The sequence below is a fragment of the Bubalus kerabau genome, chromosome 6 (genome assembly GCF_029407905.1).
Source record: "Bubalus kerabau isolate K-KA32 ecotype Philippines breed swamp buffalo chromosome 6, PCC_UOA_SB_1v2, whole genome shotgun sequence".
NCBI classification, from domain to species: Eukaryota; Metazoa; Chordata; class Mammalia; order Artiodactyla; family Bovidae; genus Bubalus; species Bubalus kerabau.
In genome coordinates this window covers 81430512-81444877 of record NC_073629.1, presented here as the reverse complement: position 1 = coordinate 81444877, position 14366 = coordinate 81430512, and the positions used below count along the sequence as shown (strand labels likewise).

At 46.3% G+C, this 14366-nt stretch overlaps 1 protein-coding gene across 4 annotated transcripts in view; it reads left to right on the top strand.

Annotated features, from left to right (window-relative positions):
• Positions 1-2840: 2840 nt before the first annotated feature.
• The window catches only part of CACHD1 (cache domain containing 1), a 235245-nt gene continuing 223719 nt past the window's right edge, over positions 2841-14366 (top strand). For all 4 annotated transcript variants that reach the window (XM_055585592.1, XM_055585591.1, XM_055585590.1 and 1 more), the window contains exon 1: positions 2841-3657. In XM_055585592.1, the coding sequence (XP_055441567.1) occupies positions 3418-3657 (240 nt within the window). In that variant the 5' untranslated portion in view covers positions 2841-3417. The remainder of the gene's footprint in view (positions 3658-14366) is intronic.

Sequence of the window (14366 nt, the reverse complement as noted above, 5' to 3'; positions counted from 1 at the left end):
ATAAAAGCTGAGTAAAGATGGAGAAGCCATTTTGAAAAATTTCAGAAAGAGAATGATTTGTGGCAATTTTGATGACAGTACCTTGAAGAATCTAGACAAAAAATTAATGCTGCTGCTGCTAAGTCACTTCAGTCGTGTCTGACTCTGTGCGACCCCATAGACAGCAGCCCACCAGGCTCCCCTGTCCCTGGGATTCTCCAGGCAAGAACAATGGAGTGGGTTGCCATTTCCTTCTCCAATGCATGAAAGTGAAAAGTGAAAGTGAAGTCGCTCAGTTGTGTCCGACTCTTAGTGACCCCATGGACTGCAGCCTACCAGGCTGCTCCGTCCATGGGATTTTCCAGGCAAGAGTACTGGAGTGGGGTGCCATTGCCTTCTCTGAAAATTAATGCTAGCTGTCATTTATCATTTTTGTTTTCTTTTTTTTCCTCTTCCACTTACCACAGGGATGAATATGTTTTGTATCACTGATTATCATATGCCATGGTGTAACAATAAAAAAACCAGTTATAGGATCTTCTTGATCAATTCAGTTCAGTCGCTCAGTCATGTCCAACTCTTTGCTACCCCATGAATCACAGCACGCCAGGCCTCCCTGTCCATCACCATCTCCTGGAGTTCACTCAAACTCACAGCCATCGAGTCAGTGATGCCATCCAGCCATCTCATCCTCTGTCATCCCCTTTTCCTCCTGCCCCCAATCCCTCCCAGCATCAGAGTCTTTTCCAATGAGTCAACTCTTCGCATGAGGTGGCCAAAGTACTGGAGTTTCAGCTTTAGCATCATTCCTTCCAAAGAAATCCCAGGGCTGATCTCCTTCAGAATGGACTGGTTGGATCTCCTTGCAGTCCAAGGGACACTCAAGAGTCTTCTCCAACACCACACTTCAAAAGCATCAATTCTTCGGCACTCAGCTTTCTTCACAGTCCAACTCTCGCATCCATACATGACCATTGGAAAAACCATAGCCTTGACTAGATGAACTTTTGTTGGCAAAGTAATGACTCTGCTTTTCAATATGCTATCTAGGTTGGTCATAACTTTCCTTCCAAGGAGTAAGTGTCTTTTAATTTCATGGCTGAAGTCACCATCTGCAGTGATTTTGGAGCCCAAAAAGATAAAGTCTGACACTGTTTCCCCATCTATTTCCCATGAAGTGATGGGACCAGATGCCGTGATCTTCATTTTCTGAATGTTGAGCTTTAAGCCAACTTTTTCATTCTCCTCTTTCACTTTCATCAAGAGGCTTTTTAGTTCCTCTTCACTTTCTGCCATAAGGGTGGTGTCATCTGCATATCTGAGGTTATTGATATTTCTCCTGGCAATCTTGATTCCAGCTTGTGCTTCTTCCAGCCCAGCGTTTCTATACTCTGCATAGAAGTTAAATAAGCAGGGTGATAATATTGATACCAAGTGTCAATTCAATTCTGGAGATGGAAGACAATAGATTTGTTTTAATCCCATCATTAATTCAAGAATCATTTTTACTTACTTTGTGTACTTACTTTGTACTTTGTGCTTGGTACTGAGCTAAGTGTGGATGATGGAGAAGTGGATTGGCCCCTGCCTTCAAGAAGCTTACCTTACTTCCAGGAAACGTTATGTAAAACAAGCATTGTACATAATAAGTGACATTGTTCCAAGAAGCCTGTGTGCCTCTCAAGGGCGGATAGAATGGAGAGTGTCACAAATGAAAATATAGAGTATAGCAGAGAAGCACTGATGGGGGAACTCAGAACCGAAAAAGAATCTTGAGGTAATACGGGCCAGGGAAAGCTTGAGTTTTTAGTACAATACCGTGAACAAGTAAAACAGAAGGTTTTGCTGTAAAGTGAAGAAAGCACCAAATCCAGGTTCTAGTCCTGCTAAGGCCTCTGCTAGACAGCCTTCACCTTCTCAGGCATGACTCTGGACTCTAGGAACCTACAAGCAGGAACCTGGCTTGGAAGAATGGTGGCCTTACCACCCCCCAGCCCCCCACCACAACTCTCATCTATATGTTTCAGGTGCTTCCAACAGGTGATTTCTCAGACAGCCTAAGCCAGGAGTCAGGAGTAGGCAGGAAGGAAGGAAATTCCCTTACCCCACTGCAGAGAATAGATGTCTGGAGTGAATTCCAGCTCAGTAATTTTTGGGGTTTTGTTTTGTTTTTTTGCTTTTGATGAGATCAGATGGTTCATTTCCAAAAAGAGACAGAAAGAACTACGTCCTATTTAAGAGCAATAGTCTCCGACTGCTTAAGGTCTGGATTTGCCTCTTATCCCCTGGGTGACCTTCGGCAATTTATTCCACCTCTCTAAGCCTCAGTCTTTGTTACCTAAAATTTGGGGATAAAGATACATACCTCACAGGGATGTGGTGAGGATTAAAGGATAATGTATACAAACCCCAGAGCACTGGGCCGGGCACATAGTAGTTGGTTAAAAACAAAAAGGAATCCGTTGATCTAACAAATGCTAGCTATTGTTACTGATAACACCGAAGAGGAGCAGTGGACCCACAAATGGCAGTCCCGTCCTTCACAAATCTCTGCCAGGCAGAAAGCCAGCGTCCTAGAACTTAAAGGGACTTTCGATGGTGGGATCCCGGAGTCCCTTCGCGGGGGCAGAGGTGGTGAGAGCTGGGGTGGGTAACTGTCCCCGGCAACCAGAAGGTTCCAGGGACCCCCACCCCGAGCAGGTCTGGTACCCGAGCCGAGAGCCTGTTCTCGGGCCCGCAGCGTCTCCAGGGGCCGGTTCTGAGGCGGGAGCCGGGCAGAGAGAGGAGGGGCGACCGGGGGAAAGTCCCCGCCTCTCTCCCCGCTTCCATAAATCACCGCAGCCGCGGCGGCTGCCGGGCCGGGAAGTGCACGGAGCCGGAGCGCAGCGTGGTGGCACCAGACACCTCCCTTTCCCCCGCCGCTGGCTTTCTTTCTTTCAGCTTTTTTTTTTTTTTAAACCTCTCCCTGCTCGCTCGGGTGGCTGCCCCAGCCTACCAAGCCCGATCGCCGCTCCTCCTCCCAGGCTGAAGCCGCCCGCCTTCGCCGCCGCCTCTCTCCGCTGGGACCCGCGGGAAGCGAAAGCTCCGCGGCTCGGCTTGTGAGCCCAGCGGCCACGCACCGGGTACGGACGCCGCAGCTCTCGCAGCAGCCCGCCGCCTCGCGGGGGCAGCGCCGGCGCCGGGGTCCGGGACACTGCTGGGGCGGTTGCTTCCTCTCCTGCCGTGGCCGCCCGATCCCGCGATGGTGGCCGCCCGCGCTCCCGCGCCGTAACTGGGCGCCCCCCTAAGTTTAGGAGCTGCCGGGGCGCCTAGAAGCTGCTGCAGAAGGGCGAGAAAGTTTTGCGGGGTGCGCCGAGCGGGCCCTGGGCGCACCTCCCGGGGCTACCTCCCCGCTTCCCGGCTCCTGGAGCCCGTCGGCGGGGAGTCGGGGGAGGCGGCATGACCCGAGAGCCGGAGGAAGAGGAGGCGGCAGGGGCGGCCGCCCTGGCCCGCGGGGGTCGGGGCTCGCTTGGATGGATCGGGGCGCGGCGGCCGCCCCTCTGGCTGCTCTGCCTGGCCGTGGGCTGGCTGCTGGGGCCCGGGGCCGACGCCGAATTCTCTATCCTGGACGAGGCTCAAGTGCTGGCGAGCCAGATGCGGAGGCTGGCGGCGGAAGAGCTGGGGGTCGTCACTATGCAGGTAAGGGTCCCCCCCATCCCCACCCCTTGTGCCCGGGAGCTTGCCAGGCACATCCCGCCTCGCTCCTTTGCGCAGAGCCGTGTCCCATCCCCAGTACAGGTCACTTTAACCGAGCACCGACCTCGCCCGCATGCACAGAGCACCCTTTGCCCCGGACACCTCTGGCCTCTGCGTGGATCCCCTAACTACACACCAACTCCTTCCAAGTTCTTGGGTCCCCTTCTCTTTCTCCTGTGCAGAAGCCCCTGCCCTTTGCACAGGACCCATTTCCCATGCCTCTCCCCGAGCACCCCTCTATTATCTCGGCGAGGATTCTCAGGTTCCTTCGCGCCTCCTTTCCTAATTTGCACCAATTTCCCCAGCACTTTTTTTTTTTTTTTAAACCCCGCCGCCACCCCTACAAACTCCCCTTTTCCCTTTGTGTATCCATCCCAGGGCTGACGGTCCCGCCTGGCTCGGACGGTTTTCCGAGGCTTCCAATCTGTACCCCCTTGATCAGCTCTTCGGGTCCCCCCGACAGAGGCGCACGAATGGGCGCCCGGAGGGCCGTCACCGCCGCGTGCGCAGCTGCTCCAGGGCCACCTGGGCCCGCTGAGAGCGTCCGGGGAGTGAACTCCGCTCTCCCTCTCCCAGCCCGGGTGCCTTGGGGGAGGGGCCGGCCTCGTAGACTCTTGGTAGATTCCCGACTCGTGCTGTGTGGGGGACATTTTTTGTTGCTTTCCGCTGTTGTTGGTTGCGCGCTGTCCGAATGTTTTTGTTTTGTTTTGTGTATGCCTTTTGGTATGGGGTGGAGGAAAAAGCAAGCATAGGGAATAAGGTTCCCATTTCTCTAAATTGTTTACCAGGTCAGTCCTCCCGGGGAGGGGGTGGTGGTGGTGGTGCTAAAGAAATATTGCCCGAGGCCAGTAAGGAATCGTGAAGATGTTACTAATAACCAACAGTAGTAAAAAAAAAAAAAAAATGCTAAACAGCAACCACCTGGAGATTCTATCTCGCCGTTATATTAACCTCTTTGGCCGGAAAGGCCCACTCGATTAGGAGAGGTTGAACTGACATTCCGAATCTGAAATATTTGCTGTAACATTTTTCTGTAAAGTAACCTCCTTCTCTTCCGTATTCGAACAATAATAATGGTGATGCATGTGGTTTACGAAAGAGCGAAGTTTCCAGGAACGTGTTCTCCGAAGAGGGTTCTGATTTCGATTCTACTGTGACCACCCTTCTACCTCCCATCGGGAGAGGTGTTTTAAAGTCACTTGGGATTCCGGTTTCTGATTTTTTTTTTCTTTACCCTCCCGCCCTAACCACCACCAGTCTCCTCCAAGGATGATACAGTTTTCCTAAAGTCAGTTCCACCGACCTTTACCGCTGTAGTGAAAGACTATTGGGTGGTTTGTTTTGTTTTAGGAGTGGATGGTTTGCCTGAAAGATAATTGTGTTTATGTGCAGACACCAGCCCTGAAGTGCAGCAGAGTCCGATTTTCCTTCATTTGCATAATAGTAGGCAAACTTTTAAGATACATCATTGAACTTTTCTATGCATATCTTTTAGGTTCAGATTGTTATAATTTTTTCCATATGCATGTTCTGATTTCTGATGATTGCTGACAGAGTTCTCAGGAGTCAAGTAACTTTTAGAGGAAATGAACTAAAATGTTAGGGAAAAACTAGGATTTCTTTTTCCACTGATGAATGTTTCAATTCAGAGGACAAACAATTGTGTTCTTGCATAGAGACCCTCTTTTAATAAAGACATTTAATACATTACAGTTTTGGACAGTGATCTTAAGATTGGCAGGCATTTGTCACCTTCATCCCATCACTAGGGCTGGACAGGGGACCTTCGGGTCTCCCACCACCACCACCATATAAGTTAAGGACTAGCTTTTTCTAAGATGCTGACCGCAGTTTTACTGTTTCTCACCCAATCCTTGACAAAAGGTGAAATCGGATCCCAACACATTGTCTTTCAGGTAGGGATCCAAAACAAATGTAGTTTTAAAAGGCTTCCCTGTTGAAAGGGAGACACTTTAGAAGAAGAAGAAGAAAAAGCTCTGATCAGTGGGGGGTTTGTGCCCAAATGGCCCTTTATCTCCTCCAACTGGCCTCTTTCTAACACCTTTGCAACCTCATTGTGGAAGCTGGCCTCCTGGGGACAGGGTTTTGTCTGGCAAAATGTGAAGTGGCTTCTCTCCCTTTTTAAAAGGAGCAGCACATACTGTATTTAAATTCTTCTTCTTGAGCTGTACATTGATCTGCCACTTGCCTCCTTCTTGGAACATTGGGGGAAATCTCTTTTCAGTTTTGTTAGACTGCCAGCTTGGTTTTTTTTTTGGGGGGGGTGGGGACACAGATATTTGTAAAATAAAATCTAAAGCAGGTTACATTTATTGCCCTTAAAGCAAGGTTGCAAGCCTCAAATATTCCTCTCTAAACCTCTGGGATTTGTTCAGTGGGTCTGAAATTATGTGGGTTTAGCTGTCTAAAGGGCAGATAATATAATCCCTCCTTGTGACATGTTGGCTATTATAGCCAATCTGTTGCTCTAAGACAGGTAGCCTCATGTGGGTGTTAAGGTGAGTGGGGTCAAAGTTCCATGCAAAGATATGAAGGCGTTGGAGAGAGGTATTCTCCCTTTGCAGGAAAAGAATGTCCTCTCTCAATTAAGGGATCGACTCTTTTCACTTGACCTTGGCATGCCAAGTACAGTGCAGACCTTTCAGGGCGGCATCTTCTTTGACAAGAAACTTTGTGTAGGTTCAGTTATGAATTAAAAACCCATTTCCAGACTTTTACGTCACTGCTGCTGAAATTCTCCAAAGACCATTTTTAATTTTGAGAAATTGCAAAGCCGCTTCCAAGGGGGAGGCCTGTTGTCACCTCTCACAAGACAGGCACAAGGAAGAATTTTACAAAAACAAAACCCAGAACTTCTTTCAGCACTGTAGTTTCCTGTGGCATGGTTTTTGTGCTGGCTGATGAAGAAAGTGTGAAAAGCAGCCTAGCTTAAAGATTTTCTTGGAAAGGTTTTTCTCATGGTGGCTGCCTGCTCATGGTTTTTTGTTGTGGTTCCTTTTTAGTAATGGACAAAGTTAAAAAAAAAAAAATCTTTAAATGATTTGCACCAACTAATTTTGCCAGTGCCTTGGGAAAGTTGCCACTGAATACTGCCCCCCTGGCAGCAGGCCTCATACATCATGGGTAAAAGTCAAAAACCTAATCATCATCTCCTCAGGGGTCTGGTGGAGTGAAACCATGGACATTGAGATCTAGGGAGCAGAGAATGGCTGTGTTCAGGGAGCCTTGTTTCTGCTTTTTCATTCATGCAAAAAGTTTTTTTTTTTAATGAAAGAGCATCATGGAATGGAAAGTTTCCATATTGGAAACCTGGGTTCCAGCTCTGCCACTTAAGAAGTTAGGTGATCTTTGTCTGTAAAGGTGGCAATGATGATTCTTCCTGGAGATCTGCTCTGTGGACTTAATGAAAATAGTCCATGTGAAAGCACCTGTTGATGTGGAGCTGGGACTGGGAACTGTTGACAGATGTGGTGGTTCTTCAGCAAAGAGATTTCCTTAGAAGCTGACTGGGCACAGAGCACTATGCTAGCTGAGTGTTTGGTGGATTTAAAAGGAGGTATTCCAGCACAGCCCCTTAAGGAGTTTACAATTTGGAGGTGGAGGTAAGGTTGCACAGGTAAAACAGTTAAGCAACAATGCCTGCTTGTTAGAAGGCATATCTGGCTCTGGGAGCCATTTCACCAGGCACTTATAAGGCCCATTTAACATTATATGACAATACAGGCTTCCTAACAGCAAGGACCTGGCACATAGCCAGGATGCCCGCCTTGATGTTAATTCTAACTCAGCTCTGCTGAGCTGGGCATAGTCACTGTGAACTTGGCAGACACACCAGCAGGTTGGTCAGACAGCTGCTGTATGGGGCCTGGAAGGGGGATGGGTGGGGAGAATCCTTCCAATAGGGGCAGAACAAATGCCAGAAGTACAATCTGAGGAGCTTCACCTCAAATGGAAGGAAAGGAGGCAGCCAGGACAGAACTGATAGGCTCAGTAGTGGTGAGGTGTTGACTGAAAATATAGAGCAGTGTTGTAAATAGTGGCTGCAGCTGAAAGTGAAAGGGGAGGCCGACTTTGTATGCCCTAGAAAAGCATTAAGTTCATTGTTCATATTTGCATACATTCAACAAACTTTGGGGGAGACTTCTATTCTATGAAGGGCTTTGGGTTGGGCTTAAGCTAGGGATAGGGCTTCCCTGGTGGCGCAGAGGTTAAAGCGTCTGCCTGTAATGCAGAGACCTGGGTTCAATCCCTGGGTTGGGAAGATCCCCTGCAGAAGGAAATGGCAACCCACTCCAGTATTCTTTCCTGGAGAATCCCATGGACAGAGGAGCCTGGTGGGCTACAGTCCATGGGATCGCAAAGAGTCAGACACCACTGAGCGACTTCACTTTCACTTTAAGCTGGGGATAGAAGGTAAATAAGATCTTGTCTGTGCCCTGAAGCTCTCAACTGATGATGCAGACAGATACAAAAGGAGGTGTTTAGTGAGGGCCGGAGAAGTATTAGAAAGCAGTGGGCTAGTACCATGCAGAGAGGAACAGGGCATTATGGAAGTACAGCGGAGTGCTGCCAAGATTATCTGGTGAGGTCATGAAGTTGACTACTCCTCCTGCAGCTTTTTAAGTGATCTGCCACACAGAGGGCAGTCCTGAAAGCATCAGCAGCCTCAGACACTAAAGGGAACCAAATAAGCAGTTCTTCAGACATTTCTAAGGCCCCTTGGTGGTACTGGACAAGGGAGTTGCTATGTCTTAAATTCTTGATTAGTGGGGGTGACTGTAACTCTGTACCTCTGCATATGGCCCCATGTCTTATTTCTCTGGCCCTCAAACCTAGAGCTTCTGTGGTTATTTCACATCAACACCCTGGTGGCCCCACTATACCTTCATGCTGATTTACAGTGATGTTTAGATAAGGTTGGCATTTGCCCTCTAGTCATGTCAATCATACCAAGAATGGTATGTTTTAGGATGATTTGAATATGTACTTAGGCAATTGATAATATTTTAGGAATGGAAAAAAATGCAAATAATGTTATTTGATTCTATGTCCTGTGTGTAGTATATGCCCTAATGGGAAAGCTGCAGCCTTGTTTTCTTCTGAGATTGCTCATTTGGAGTAGAACAAAATTGACCATTGGTGGATGACTCTGAATTGAACTTGGTAAGAATAAGTGCAAAGAAACACATGTTGAATCACTTCTGAGGGACTCTCCCCAGTGTGCTTAGAATCAGTACTTCCTCCCCTTCCTCTCCACTAATACCTGTCTTAGCTGCTTAGCTTTTTCCTGCCAGTTGTACTTAAATCTGGGGGTGTGTGGGGGAGGGTAAGGGGATGGTTTCACACTTTATAACTTGGTGCTATTTCTGGTTGCTGCTTGAAGAGTTCCTTCCTTGAGCTTAAGTGGATGAGCCAACAGGAACCTTGGAGAACTCTGGAAGTTTGGTATTAAGTGCAACGGGATTTGTTTTGAATCTGCTTCAACCTGGAGTAAAAGTATATTGGAGGTCAAAATATAAAGGGCACCAGTTTTGACTCTACTAGTTATTAACTCTGTCACTTCCAGCATATTATTAAATTACTTTTGAACTTCATTTGGTTAATGGGGGGGGGGACTTTTTTAGCACACAGTCTAACATAGGAACAATCAGTAAACAGAAATAAACATGGACAGCGTGTTTAGTGCCAGGGCACAGAACCTGGAAGCCGACAAAAATTTTGCAGCTCCAGAGCCGGAATGAAACTGAAATCTAATCTTTAGAACCTGCAGATTTCAGTGTAGTCAGTCCTCTGGCCCAGGGATTACCAAAGTGTGTGCACCGACCTCATGGATGTGATGCAAAACCATCCTCTAAGATTTATGAAGAAAGTATTAGACCTGCCAATTACAGTCATTTTTATTTACTTTTTTCTTTTGGCTACACCACACAGCATGCGGGATCAAACCCATGCTCCCTGAAGTTGCTGCTGCTGCTGGTCAGTCGCTTCAGTCGTGTCCGACTCTGTGTGACCCCATAGATGGAAGCCCACCAGGCTCCCCTGTCCCTGGGATTCTCCAGGCAAGAACACTGGAGTGGGTTGCCATTTCCTTCTCCAATGCATGGAAGTGAAAAGGCTCCCTGCAGTGGAGGCATGAAATCCTAACCACTGGATCAGCAGGGAATTCCCTTATTTACTTTTAAGCTTTTTTTAATACAAGGATTTGAAAAAATATATAGAAGTAAAGAGAAGAGCATAAAAATATTCTTGTATCTCTTACCCGGCTTAAACAAGCTATCTACTTGTGGTCAGGCTGGTTTCATCTCTGCCTCTACCTGCTCTTTCCCTCCCTCCTGATTATTTTGAAGGAAATACCAGGTATCCCATAATTTTATCTGTAACATTTTTATTACATTCTTATTTAATTTCTATGTTAATGTTTTATAATAGGCATAATATATTGATATACTAGTATATAGAATTTGCAGTCCATCAATACAAATATTTTAGAGGGTATATACTTAAAATTTTTTATGACATGCCTGAGCAAAATGATTGCTGTGTGGTGGTGGTGGTTTAGTTTCTCGGTCATGACATGGACTACTGCCTGCCAGGCTTCTCTGTCCATGGAATTTCCCAGGTGAGGACACTGGAGTGGGTTGCTATTTCCTTCTCCAGGGGATCATCTTGACCCAGGGATTGAACCCTGGTTTCCTGCATTGCAGGTGGATTCTTTTTCCACTGAGCCATTGTGCATTCCCTGCTGCTACTGCTGCTAAGTTGCTTCAGTCGTGTCCGACTCTCTGCTACCCCATAGACGGCAGCCCACCAGGCTCTGCTGTCCCTGGGATTCTCCAGGCAAGAACACCAGAGTGGGTTGCCATTTCCTTTTCCAATGCATGAAAGTGAAAAGCGAAAGTGAAGTCGCTCAGTCGGGTCCGACTCTTAGTGACCCCATGGACTGCAGCCCACCAGGCTCCTCCGTCCATGGGATTTTCCAGGCAAGAGTACTGGAGTGGGGTGCCATTGCCTTGTCCCGTGCATTCCCTAGCCCTTTACAAAATAGTTGGTACCTTTGTCCAGCAGCCTCCTTTGCCTTCCAGATGTAACACCTAAGATTCTTTTGGGAAGCTCCTCTAGGACCCCTTTTTTCTCCTGGGCCCATGCCATCTGGCCCTCATTTTCATGCCTGGCTTTCCCCATGAGGCTGTGAGTTTCTGTGTTTTCTTAGTGGCCAGCTTACAGTCTGAGCCGTGTCTTCTCACTCCTGCTTTCTCCCTATTTCAGAGATGGAAGGCAGGAAGGAGAAAGGAACAAAGCAAAATAAACTGTAAGGGAATGCAGGAGGCTGAAGAGAAAAGGCTGACTGTGGACATAATTATCTTCTGATGAGTTTGTCAGCAGATGGTAGTGTAGAATCTGAGGCCAGGAGAGTGGAGGGGAAAGTATAGAATGTCCAGTGCTTTCCCTCCTAGAGCTCATGTTTTATCAGAGAAGCTAAACTAATTTGAATGGGTCAAGGCAGTGTAGAAAAAAATGCTGAAATATGGGATCAAGATCCATGCCCACCCCAGGGTTGCTAACTCTAACACTTCCAGGGTTCAGTCAGGCAGAGTGAGGCAAGCCAGGTATAGATCAGTAGGGCACGGTGTTGGTTGTTGGAAAGGGAGGGCACATGCCAGGGCTGAAAAGCAGGTGCTACCCAGCTCTGCCAATTGCTGCCGTGTGGCAGTGTGGGGCCAGTGTTGCCACTTGACTCTGGTTTTCAGGAGAAGCTGGGTCTCTGGGTTTTCAACGAAATCTCTCAATTCTTAAAATGTTGGCCACTAATTCAGATGAACAAAACAAAACACTGTGTGGGCCAAACCAAACATGCCAGCTGTCTGGATCAGGCCAGAGGCCACCAATTTGCAGTGTCTGGGTTAGAATTATTCAGTGAGCTCTGGGAGGTAAAGTCAGTGATTGTGTGTAAAGATTCTGGGGAAGTAAGTTTCTGTATAACAGAAAAGGGACAACTTTCTCATAGAATAGAGTTTAAGTCAGGTTGTTGTAGGAGATGAGCTTCCTGTCATCATAATTACTTAAACAGTCATTGAATGTTTATTTGGTGCCAGGCACCATGTTCATTCTGAGATAGCCATCAGTTAATTTCCAAGGCAATGAAATGGTATGAACGAAATGGTTCCAGATGCTTGGAGAAAGTATGTGAGGGATATTAACTTGCTTAGGGGTGGAGGAAGCTTCTGGAAGGTCTTCCAGGAAAAGTAGAATGAATAGGAATTGGTTAGTCAGAGGGTGGGGTTCTCAGAAGACTCTTTTGTGATGGCTCTTCAGAGAATGGAAAGATGGCCTTAAGGTTTGGAGCTTAGAGAGCTAGGGGGAAGAAAAGGCACAGGAAGAGTTCAGAGAAGCATACAGGTTGGGTAGTGGAATCCTTGGATCCTTCATGGCAGTGAGATATATGGCAGGTTACACTGGCTTGAGAGTGTAATGCCCAGTTTACACTGGCTTGAGAGAGGAACAGGTTGCCCTAGGTGATTGGACAGTCTGGGGAGGAGTTTGAGCCAGGCTAGATTATGGCTCAGGTCATGTGGTCCCATTGCTCACATTCTCAAGTAGGTTTTCCCCTTTAGTTTCTATATGACTGGACAAGCCTTCGTAGTGTTCGAGTTGAGAACTAGCTACTTTCTGCGCATGAGTCTTGTCTTTGGAGGAGATGTGCCCTGGGGGAGATGAACTAGAAACCTGGAGAAATGAGGAGCTTGGTGTCTAGAAAGCTCAACTGAAGTCATTTAGGTTTTAGCTAAATGCTTAGCAACCAGCAGCCCCAAGGCCTGCTCTGTACCTAGGCTCTCCTTCCCCCAGTCCAGTTTCTTGAGAGCCTACTTTGCAGTTTCCCTGCCTCTGACCTGCAAACGGGCTGGCTGGCCTCCCACTGTGTCCTGTGGCCTGCCCTGAGGGGCTGTACAAACCCAGGCTCAGCAGGCCTGCCCTGAGCCTGTCTTTGCTCCCTGATCCACTGATGAAGTGTATGAGAACTAGAAGGACCAGAGGGAAAGTCAGACCTCCCCTACACCTCATTTTATAGGTGAGAAACAGAGGCCCAGTGGGTGGTGGCTCTCTAGAGGTCACACCAGTAGTACATGATAGACCTTGAATTCAGGTCTTGACTTTTTAGGATTCTTACTTTTGGACATTTTTCACAGTACTTATCCCATGGGAGCTTCATTTCCCAAGAGATGTTTGCTTTAAAATGGAAAGGAAACTTGATTTAATCAAGAAGCTTTATTTTAATTTCTTCTTTTGAAAAGAAAAAATGTTTTGGCTTAGTTCTTTGATGATTGAGAACTTATAACTGATAGTCTCATTTGACAGATGACTTTTTTTTTTTAAGCTGTTATTTAAATACTTAGAGGTCAGTGAGCCATTGAAGAAATACAAAATTCTGACTCCACAGTGATGTTAGCTATTTTTAAAACAGCAAATTTAAGTAATCAATAACTGGTTATAATTATGAACCTGTAGAAACCAAAGTCTTTTTTTTTTTTTTTTTTTTTTAATTAAAAAGGTAAAGCATAAAAAGAAAACTTTAGGGAAGGAACAACTTTTGTGGTTTTATTTTTTTTTTTGTATTTATATAAAATCTTCAGAATGAAATTCTACCTGTAATTTTCAGGAAGAGTGCTATTTTAGAACTGAATTTCAGGACTGCGTCTCTCTCCCTAGTTATTAGAAGTATGAAGCTCTTTCTTTCTGTGAAAATTGTAATAGTACAATTACTTTCAAGGGGTTGTTTATTTGATTGGATAATGAAACAGAATAAATGTCATTTGAAAGCCTCTTTACCTTCCCCCTCTTCATTCTGAATTCAAAAGAAGTTTTCCCTTCTTTTGACTATGCAGATTTACATAGTCCCATGATTTCTAAGTTAATTACAGTTACATCAGTTCTGATACCCAAATACCAGTGTGGGTCAGCTGAGAAGCAGCTTCGGGTCCACATTTCCCTGGAAATACTGTGCTTTGTTGTCATTGTCGTAGAGAAGCCAGTGGAGGAAATTCTTATCTGTTGTACATGATAACATCCTGATTCTGTTCCAACCATAACAATTATTTTAAAGACTAGGTCAAAGCCCAAGACTCCAGCACTTTTTCTTTTTTTCTGGATTCCCCTTGGATATTTTTTTTTTTTCAATTTTATTTTTGCATCGAGTATTTTAAAAGATACTCCAAGGCCCTGGTGGAAGGGCAGGGAAAATCAGCAAGCCAGTGAGAATGCATCTGAATTTTTAATTAGGCTTTGAGTTGTTTCTTCAAAGTGTGGAGACATCATTAGTGATGTAAGTCTTGTTGCATTAGCAGAGACTGACATTTCACTTCAAACGGGAGAGTGCAGCTGTCCTGTGCAGATAAAAGTTGCCAAGTGTGGAATAGCAAGGTGGATTGGTAGATAATTAGCTGTCCCACATTACTGCAGTGTGGAAGAAGCCTGCCAGTCATGGGCAGGAAGGAGAAATTATTAGCAGGAGAAAATCCAAGTGTGTCATAAAGCAATTTGGAATCACTTCAGCTGTGGCAGAGCTGATAAGGCATATGTTAAGGAAACAAGACAAACTGAGTCTAGTATATGATGGCCAACTTTTTTTTTCTTTT